Source organism: Cherax quadricarinatus, chromosome 10, assembly GCF_038502225.1.
Source record: "Cherax quadricarinatus isolate ZL_2023a chromosome 10, ASM3850222v1, whole genome shotgun sequence".
Lineage (NCBI taxonomy): Eukaryota > Metazoa > Arthropoda > Malacostraca > Decapoda > Parastacidae > Cherax > Cherax quadricarinatus.
The window spans coordinates 58,076,909-58,088,435 of record NC_091301.1 but is presented as its reverse complement, the minus strand read 5'-3'; the positions used below and the strand labels follow the sequence as shown (position 1 = coordinate 58,088,435).

The 11,527-nt window shown below is 44.5% G+C and overlaps 1 protein-coding gene across 1 annotated transcript; it reads right to left on the bottom strand.

The window, feature by feature from the left end:
- Positions 1-5,064: 5,064 nt before the first annotated feature.
- LOC138852523 (uncharacterized) lies at positions 5,065-11,125 on the bottom strand. Its single transcript, XM_070083822.1, has 2 exons — positions 9,186-11,125; positions 5,065-6,155 (listed from the first exon to the last, which is right to left on the bottom strand). The coding sequence occupies exons 1-2, from the start codon at positions 10,395-10,397 to the stop codon at positions 5,799-5,801; spliced, it is 1,569 nt and encodes a 522-aa protein (XP_069939923.1). The 5' UTR covers positions 10,398-11,125; the 3' UTR covers positions 5,065-5,798.
- Between the last annotated feature and the right edge of the window lie 402 nt (positions 11,126-11,527).

Below are 11,527 nucleotides of genomic sequence, written 5' to 3'. Positions count from 1 at the left end.
ATCACCACAACAACCATCACCACTACCACTGTCATCACTACTACCATCACCATTATCACTATCACCAGTACTACCATTACCAATACCACCATCACCACTACCACCATCACCACTACCACTATCTCCACTACCACCATTACCACTACCACCATTACCACTACTAAAATCACAACTACCACCATCACCACTACCACTATCACCACTACCACCATCACCACTACCACTATCACCATTACTACCATGACCACCATCACCACTACCACCATCACCACTACCACTATCACTAGTACTACCATTACCACTACAACCATCAGCACTACCACTATCATCACTACTACCATTACCACTACAACCATCAGAACTACCACCATCACCACAACCACCATCACCACTACCACCTTCACCACTACCACCATCACCACTACCACCATCACCACTACCACCTTCACCACTACCACCATCAACACTAACACCATAACCACTACCACCATCACCGCTACCACCATCACCACTACAACCATCACCACTACCACTATCATCACTACTACCATTACCACTACCACCATCACCACTACCACCATCACCACTACCACATTCACCACTACCACCATCACCACTACCACCATCACCACTACCACCATCAACACTACCACCATCACCACTACCACCATCACCACTACCACCATCACCACTACAACCATCACCACTACCACTATCATCAGTACTACCATTACCACTACCACCATCACCACTACCACCATCACCACTACCACATTCACCACTACCACCATCACCACTACCACCATCACCACTACCACCATCACCACTACCACCATCACCACTACCACCATCACCACTACCACCATCACCACTACCACCATCAACACTACCACCATCACCACTACCACCATCACCACTACAACCATCACCACTACCACTATCATCACTACTACCATTACCACTACCACCATCACCACTACCACCATCACCACTACCACCTTCACCACTACCACCATCACCACTACCACCATCACCACTACCACATTCACCACTACCACCATCACCACTACAACCATCACCACTTCCACCATCACCACTACCACCATCACCACTACCACCATCACCACTACCACATTCACCACTACCACCATCACCACTACAACCACCAGCACTACCACTATCATCACTACTACCATTACCACTACCACCATCACCACTACCACATTCACCACTACCACCATCACCACTACCACCATCACCACTACCACATTCACCACTACCACCATCACCACTACAACCATCACCACTTCCACCATCACCACCACTACCACTATCACCACTACCACATTCACCACTACCACCATCATCACTACAACCATCACCACTACCACCATCACCACTACCACCATCACCACTACAACCATCACCACTTCCACCATCACCACTACCTCCACTACCACCATCACCACTACCACCATCACCACTACCACCATCACCACTACAACCATCACCACTTCCACCATCACCACTACCACCATCACCACTACCACCATCACCACTACCACCTTCACCACTACCACCATCACCACTACCACCATCACCACTACCACCATCACCACTACCACCATCACCTCACCATCACCACTACCACCATCACCACTACCACCATCACCACTTCCACCATCACCTCACCATCACTGCTAAAACCATCACCACCACCACCTACCACCATCACCTCACCATCACCACTACCACCATCACCGCTACCACCATCACCGCTACCACCATCACCGCTACCACCATCACCGCTACCACCATCACTACTACCACCATCACCACTACCACCATCACCACTACCACCATCACCACTACCACCATCACCACTACCACCATCACCACTACCACCATCACCACTACCACCATCACTACCACCATCACCACTACCACCATCACCACTACCACCATCACCACTACCACCATCACCACTACCACCATCACCACTACCACCATCACTACCACCATCACCACTACCACCATCACCACTACCACCATCACCACTACCACCATCACCACTACCACCATCACCACTACCACCATCACTACCACCATCACCACTACCACCATCACCACTACCACCATCACCACTACCACCATCACCACTACCACCATCACCACTACCACCATCACCACTACCACCATCACCACTACCACCATCACCACTACCATCACAATGCAAGCTTCATAAATGCTTCAATCAAAAAGTTCCACTACACTGCATCCTTCTATCACTGTTATCTCCCACACGCACTCGTGGCCATACACACTTGTGGCCACTCATACTCATGGCCACACGCTCTCGTGGCTACACATGCTCTTGGCCAGACAATTGTAGTGGGACACAATAGTGGCCAGTCTCATGCACGGAAACCATTATAACACTAAAACTCAAGCTGCACTCTACGAGAGTAACCACAAATTCTTCACATTTCTTAATAATTGCCAAATCGTGATTTTCCATTCTCTGTGAATGACACTCGCGTTGTTGTTAGACAACAGTTATACGTTACCTTGCAATACTGGAACACTCTCACACACTGGTAGTTAGACAACAGTCATACGTTACCTTGCAATACTGGAACACTCTCACACACTGGTAGTTAGACAACAGTCATACGTTACCTTGCAATACTGGAACACTCTCACACACTGGTAGTTAGACAACAGTCATACGTTACCTTGCAATACTGGAACACTCTCACACACTGGTAGTTAGACAACAGTTATACGTTACCTTGCAATACTGGAACACTCTCACACACTGGTAGTTAGACAACAGTTATACGTTACCTTGCAATACTGCAACACTCTCACACACTGGTAGTTAGACAACAGTTATACGTTACCTTGCAATACTGCAACACTCTCACTCACTGGTAGTTAGACAACAGTTATACGTTACCTTGCAATACTGCAACACTCTCACTCACTGGTAGTTAGACAACAGTTATACGGTACCTTGCAATACTGCAACACTCTCACACACTGGTAGTTAGACAACAGTCATACGTTACCTTGCAATACTGCAACACTCTCACACACTGGTAGTTAGACAACAGTTATACGGTACCTTGCAATACTGCAACACTCTCACTCACTGGTAGTTAGACAACAGTTATACGGTACCTTGCAATACTGGAACACTCTCACACACTGGTAGTTAGACAACAGTTATACGGTACCTTGCAATACTGCAACACTCTCACACACTGGTAGTTAGACAACAGTTATACGTTACCTTGCAATACTGGAACACTCTCACACACTGGTAGTTAGACAACAGTTATACGGTACCTTGCAATACTGCAACACTCTCACACACTGGTAGTTAGACAACAGTTATACGTTACCTTGCAATACTGCAACACTCACACACTGGTAGTTAGACAACAGTTATACGTTACCTTGCAATACTGCAACACTCTCACTCACTGGTAGTTAGACAACAGTTATACGTTACCTTGCAATACTGCAACACTCTCACTCACTGGTAGTTAGACAACAGTTATACGTTACCTTGCAATACTGCAACACTCTCACTCACTGGTAGTTAGACAACAGTTATACGTTACCTTGCAATACTGCAACACTCTCACACACTGGTAGTTAGACAACAGTTATACGTTACCTTGCAATACTGCAACACTCTCACACACTGGTAGTTAGACAACAGTTATACGTTACCTTGCAATACTGCAACACTCTCACTGGTAGTTAGACAACAGTTATACGTTACCTTGCAATACTGCAACACTCTCACACACTGGTAGTTAGACAACAGTTATACGTTACCTTGCAATACTGCAACACTCTCACTGGTAGTTAGACAACAGTTATACGTTACCTTGCAATACTGCAACACTCTCACACACTGGTAGTTAGACAACAGTTATACGGTACCTTGCAATACTGCAACACTCTCACTCACTGGTAGTTAGACAACAGTTATACGGTACCTTGCAATACTGGAACACTCTCACACACTGGTAGTTAGACAACAGTTATACGGTACCTTGCAATACTGCAACACTCTCACACACTGGTAGTTAGACAACAGTTATACGTTACCTTGCAATACTGGAACACTCTCACACACTGGTAGTTAGACAACAGTTATACGGTACCTTGCAATACTGCAACACTCTCACACACTGGTAGTTAGACAACAGTTATACGTTACCTTGCAATACTGCAACACTCACACACTGGTAGTTAGACAACAGTTATACGTTACCTTGCAATACTGCAACACTCTCACTCACTGGTAGTTAGACAACAGTTATACGTTACCTTGCAATACTGCAACACTCTCACTCACTGGTAGTTAGACAACAGTTATACGTTACCTTGCAATACTGCAACACTCTCACTCACTGGTAGTTAGACAACAGTTATACGTTACCTTGCAATACTGCAACACTCTCACACACTGGTAGTTAGACAACAGTTATACGTTACCTTGCAATACTGCAACACTCTCACACACTGGTAGTTAGACAACAGTTATACGTTACCTTGCAATACTGCAACACTCTCACTGGTAGTTAGACAACAGTTATACGTTACCTTGCAATACTGCAACACTCTCACTCACTGGTAGTTAGACAACAGTCATACGTTACCTTGCAATACTGGAACACTCTCACACACTGGTAGTTATACAACAGTTATACGTTACCTTGCAATACTGCAACACTCTCACTGGTAGTTAGACAACAGTCATACGTTACCTTGCAATACTGCAACACTCTCACTGGTAGTTAGACAACAGTTATACGTTACCTTGCAATACTGAAACACTCTCACTCACTGGTAGTTAGACAACAGTCATACGTTACCTTGCAATACTGCAACACTCTCACTGGTAGTTAGACAACAGTTATACGTTACCTTGCAATACTGAAACACTCTCACACACTGGTAGTTATACAACAGTTATACGTTACCTTGCAATACTGCAACACTCTCACTGGTAGTTAGACAACAGTTATACGTTACTATTACAACCTAGGATTTCAAAGGGCCTGTTATCCCAGGTGTAATGGGAGCAAATAAACACAGCAGAAAAAGTTTAGACTTATATTATCCTTCACCAATTATAACAGCAATATGTACACTATGTACAGTGATAAATATAGTGCACTCCACGGTAAGCAAGGCAGAAATAGAAGCCACAAGATAGCAGACCGTGCTTCAACCAGCTCTAGAATGGGAATGACAAGGGCAGACAGGAGAGCGGTATCCACATAACCTCTGCGATTGTCAATCCCACCTTCTTATTGGCTAGAACCTGGTCACTAGTTGAACGATGGGGCCCCATCATCAACTCTTAGCAACCTGGTTCGCTGGTTGGGGGAGATAGCCTGTAAATGAGGGTGTGTCCATGCGCCGAATAAAGGTTACGTACTCTTTGCATGCCACACCCCCACCCCCGAGAAGGCTCAGGATTAGGCTGCCACCTCCCAGTGGTAACCGTGCCGCCATGGCACAAAATAATGGGACCGCCTATCCTCTCCACCATCCCACTCTTAGATAGAGCTCAGCTTTCCTAGTGACCAAAAGCCAAACCCTAAACTCAGAGTGAGACAGCAGTCAGATAGGCCAACATAGGTCCAAGATACAAGCGGACGGTAGCGCGTATCCCCTCACTAAAAAAAAAAACCCCCACATCAGGGGATAAAAAAAAAGAGCTTGAAAGGGGGGTTACCACAAATACATCCTAACCTAAATAAAATATTAAACTAGACTCTTGACAAAGAGTCTGCCAACACATTTTCTTTGCCGGCAATGTACTGAATTTTGAAATTGTAGGGCTGCAGCCTGAGCGTCCAACGCATAAGCCTTGTGTTGTGATTCTTCATGGCTTGAAGATAGACTAACGGGTTGTGATCACTGTAGACTGTGACCACCTGCGATGTCTGGCCCACATAAACATCGAAATGTTCCAAAGCCAGTACCAGCGCGAGGGCTTCTTTTTCAATGGTAGAGTAAGCTCTCTGATGTGGCTGGAACTTGGCTGAAAAGTATGCTACAGGCTGCAACTCCTTGTTCCCGATTTGTAATAGTACCGCCCCAACCCCAGACTCACAAGCATCAACCTGTAATGAAAAAGGTTTGGAGAAGTCTGGAGACAGGAGAATGGGTGCAGAGCACAATAATCTTTTTGCTTTATTAAAAGCAGTGTTACAATCTGACGTCCAATTAAAGGGAACTTTATGACTGGTAAGAGAGGTAAGAGGGGCTACAATATCTGAGAAATTCTTACAGAATCTTCTGTAAAATCCTATCATGCCTAGGAAACGTTGAAGAGATTTCCTATCATGAGGAACTGGATAATCTTTAATCGAAAGAACTTTAGCAAGTTTAGGTGCAACATTACCACTACCTACTTCATGGCCTAGAAAAGTGATAGTGGCCTGGCCAAAGGAAGATTTAGATAAATTAACTGTTAATTGGGAATTCTTAAAGGTCTCAAACAGAGCTTTAAGTCTAAGTAGGTGTTGATCCCAAGTATCAGACACCACAACAATATCATCTAGGTATGCTGCCGTGCCTTCAAGTCCTTTAATAGCCTGATGGATGAGTTTCTGGAATGAAGAGGGGGAATTTTTCATTCCGAAGGGGGTAACTGTATACTGATAATGACCTCCTGGAATTACGAAGGCAGAGATTTCCTTCGCCTTATCTGTCAAAGGTACCTGATAGTAACCTTTAAGGAGATCTAATTTGGACACAAAAGTAGCCTTACCCACAAAGTCAATTACGTCATCCAGACGAGGAAGAGGGTAAGCATCTGTAATTGTGACCTCGTTCACTTTACGGTAGTCTGTGCACATACGAAACCCTCCATCAGCCTTCTTTACTAGGATGCACGGTGAAGCCCATGGACTAGATGACTCCTCCACTAAACCATGTTCTAACAAGAAGTCTACTTCCTGCTGAAGTAGCCTTTGCTTTTCAGGATTAGCTCTGTAGGGGGAGAGTTTAATTGGTTTAGATTTTCCCACATCTACATCATGGTAACCTAACGTACATTTTTTCGGCACATCCGAAAAAATATTAGGATATGACTGTAGAAGCTCAGTTAAATTGGTTGCTTGTATTTCAGATAATCCATCCATTAAAGGGCTAGGATCCTTGAGGAGGACAGAATTGGAAAGTTTAGTATTAATTTCAGAGATAGAGTGCAAAGAGTCAGAGTCGTCCTCAGAGGTAGAGGACAGAGTCATTACTGGGACTTTATCTGGTGTATGAAAGGCCTTGATTTGATTAATGTGGTAAGTTTTTGTTTTTGAGGTCTTACCAATGGGAGCTACCACATAATTTAAATCAGATAATCTACTTACTATCTGCATAGGTCCCGTAAATCTAGCTTTCAAGGTGTGGCCAGGTATAGGTTCCTGCACCAACACCTTGTCTCCTGGATGGAAGGAGCGGAATTGTGCACTTTTGTCATACCTCTGTTTCATCTTACTTTGAGCTATCTTTAGGTTAGCCGTGGCTAACTCACGTGCCACCTGCAACCTTGAAGACGGGTTGTAGAGTGCTGAGCTTACGTCTTCTCCCATCCATCCTTCTTTGAGCACCCGAAGAGGACCTCGTACATTGTGCCCAAAGATCAGCTCAAACGGACTATACCCTGTAGACTCTTGCACCGTCTCTCGTACTGAGAATAGCAACAACGGTAGAGATTCATCCCAATCTGTCGGAAAGTGCATGCAAAAACTTCTCATCATTGTTTTTAATGTTTGGTGGAATCTTTCCAAGGCGCCTTGGGACTGAGGGTGATAGGCAGTGGATAAGTTGTGAATTATCCCTAACCTAGTTAATACTTCCCTAAATGCTTTGGCAGTGAAGTTAGTACCTTGATCACTTTGTATAGTTTTAGGAATGCCAAAACAAGAAATGAATTTTGTTAAAGCTTTGAGAATAGCTTTAGTATTGATACTACGCATAGGGATTGCTTCAGGATATCTGGTTACTTTATCCATAATTGTAAATAAATACTGATTTCCAGACTTTGACTTAGGTAGTGGACCTACACAATCTATAATTAAATCTGCAAAAGGTTCTCCATCAGCAGGTATGGGTTGGAGAGGTGCAGGTTTAATGGAATGTCCAGGTTTCCCAACTTGCTGACATTCTCGGCAACACCTAATATGATTCTTCACATCTTTCTTTAATTTTGGCCAATAAAATTCTTTTGTGATTCTATACAAGGTTTTTGTAATTCCTAAGTGACCTCCTAATGACGTATTATGAGCTATATTTAATATCTGAGGTCTATACTTGGTTGGAACCACTAACCTGTCGTATAATTGCCGGCCCTCTATCTCCTTACCAGTCTCAGTGCATACCAAATAATCATTTTTAACTTCATACTTGACTGGATGACCCAAAGAGGATTTACCCATGGCTGCCTCAAAAGCGAATTTTAAAGAAGGGTCCTTTCGTTGTTCCTCCCGGAAGGACAGTCCCTCGGGCATGGAAACAGAGACATCTGGGAATCCTGCAACCTGGGAATAGGAAGGCTTGATCGGGGTCTGTTCACTTGATTTACGAGACTCCGGCCGGTGTGTCTCATAAAACAACGTGGCTATTCCGAGATCGGAGTCGTCCAAGGATAGGTCAACATTCTCCCCAGACAACCCTTGGGATGTTGCCCGAGTTATGGCCAACACTGGAGAAGCATTAATCATTATAGGTTCAGGACACGAAGTAACAGTAGTAATGTTATTACCCAGTAATAACATGGCATTTTTCATGGGAAATCCTTTTGAGATACCTACAGTCAAGTACCCAGTGTAATATTTGCACTGTACATAAATTTTATGCAAAGGAACTGAATATATAGCTCCTCCGTAAGCTTCCAATAAAACTGAGGAATTCAAGGAAGTATTCTCTGAAAGGGGTAATATTCCTTCTCTGACAAGTGAGCAATATGCTCCAGTATCTCTAAAGGTATTTACTTTAGTTGGTTCTGAGTTTTCCTGAAGGGAAATAAGACTTTCGCAATAATAAGGGGCCATACCTTTTTCTACTTCTCTAGGGGACATGTTACTAGGGATATTAGAGATTTTCCCGATGGGTTGAGGTTTTTGAGGGCAGTTGGAACTGATGTGACCTACTTTATTGCATCTGAAGCAGACGACAGGCTTGCCCTTTACTCCCTGATGACGTTGCAAGTGGTGTCGTTCTGGCTGGTGCCTCTCTGGATATTGTTGTCGAGATGCTCCATAAGTAGTTTGCCTCTCCGCAGGGGGACCATATGTTGAGAAGCGTGGCTCACCAGGTGACTTATTTGGATGACGTAGACGCTCTCCCTCCTGCTGGCACTTCATTCTCCAATGTTGTCGATCTCTGCTCACGCCAGACTGTTGAAAAGAGAGACAGGACCGCTCGGACAAGGAGCGGTTCGTTTCGAAGGTATCAGCCAACCTGGCCGCCTCCAATGCAGTGGTTAAGTCACGATCCTGCAGAAAGACACGAACCTCTGGTCCCACAGACTCCAGCAGGTTATCAATCAGAATAAGCTGCACCAGCTCCTCAAAGTTAGAGACACCACTCGCTTTATACCAGCTGGTAAAAGCTTTGGTTTGCTGTCTCACAAAGTCCACCAGGGATTGACCAAGCTGCCGCCTGTTCAATTTGAAGGTCTTACGATATTTAGCTGGGATACATGTATATGCTCCCAACACTGTGGTCTTCACTACTTGATAATCAGAGAATTCAGCGTCAGTTAATACCGACGTAAATTCCTGTGCCTTACCCAATAATGCTGTATGAACCAACGCTGCCCAGTGCTGTTCCGGCCACCTCAAGGCTCGAGCCTGATTTTCGAAGCTTTCGAAAAATTGCTCTGGTTCGGCCTCATTGAAGCGGGGAACAAGCTGTACTGCTTTTTGTAAACTGAAATCGTTTACAGAATGCGAAAACTGCCTCCTTTCTCTTTCCCTATCAAATTCTTCCCTTGCGAATGCTCTCTGTTCCCTAGTTTGCTCAAGATTGATTTTTGCCAGCTCAAGTGCCAACGACGCTGATTCACCCTGAGACAACCCAGCTGCACTATACTGACCATTTTGCTCCGTAGGTATATCATCTTCCTCCTGCGAGAACATAGTAGTTTTTGCCCTAGCTCCCGTAGAGGGAGGAGTTTGATGTGCCATCTCTTCTTCAATAAGTATGTCAGCAATAAGTGAACGCAGTTGCGCAGCTGTAAGAGTGCGTTTATAGGGAATGCCAATGGAACGAGCAATTTGCCAACAACGCTGTAGAGACAATTTAGGTAGGTTATGCAAAGTATATGCCGACACCAGGCGTCTGACTCGTCTAGGTGGCATAAGTTATTCGCTATGCACAGTACGAATACCCCAACGTAACACGTTAATTTGCAGAACACGCTTAGCTATGCACAGTACGATTGCAGAATACGCATACAAGCAAAGCCGACTGCACACAAGATTGACCGTAGCGAAGCGAGCACACTGAACAAGCTAGTAGCGAGCTGTTGAACGATCACACAATAGCAAGGCTGATCATAAGCAACTGACACGCAAAATTTTTAAAGCGAAGCGAAACAGCAAGCTACACAATGTTCCTGCTACAAGCTTCACCCTAAGCTCAACCGTTTCTCTAAGTCCAGCTCTCGGACAGGCTACCCATATTACAACCTAGGATTTCAAAGGGCCTGTTATCCCAGGTGTAATGGGAGCAAATAAACACAGCAGAAAAAGTTTAGACTTATATTATCCTTCACCAATTATAACAGTAATATGTACACTATGTACAGTGATAAATATAGTGCACTCCACGGTAAGCAAGGCAGAAATAGAAGCCACAAGATAGCAGACCGTGCTTCAACCAGCTCTAGAATGGGAATGACAAGGGCAGACAGGAGAGCGGTATCCACATAACCTCTGCGATTGTCAATCCCACCTTCTTATTGGCTAGAACCTGGTCACTAGTTGAACGATGGGGCCCCATCATCAACTCTTAGCAACCTGGTTCGCTGGTTGGGGGAGATAGCCTGTAAATGAGGGTGTGTCCATGCGCCGAATAAAGGTTACGTACTCTTTGCATGCCACAGTTACCTTGCAATACTGCAACACTCTCACACACTGGTAGTTAGACAACAGTTATACGTTACCTTGCAATACTGCAACACTCTCACACACTGGTAGACAACAGTTATACGTTACCTTGCAATACTGCAACACTCTCACTCACTGGTAGTTAGACAACAGTTATACGTTACCTTGCAATACTGCAACACTCTCACTCACTGGTAGTTAGACAACAGTTATACGTTACCTTGCAATACTGCAACACTCTCACACACTGGTAGTTAGACAACAGTTATACGTTACCTTGCAATACTGCAACACTCTCACTCACTGGTAGTTAGACAACAGTCATACGTTACCTTGCAATACTGCAACACTCTCACACACTGGTAGTTAGACAACAGTTA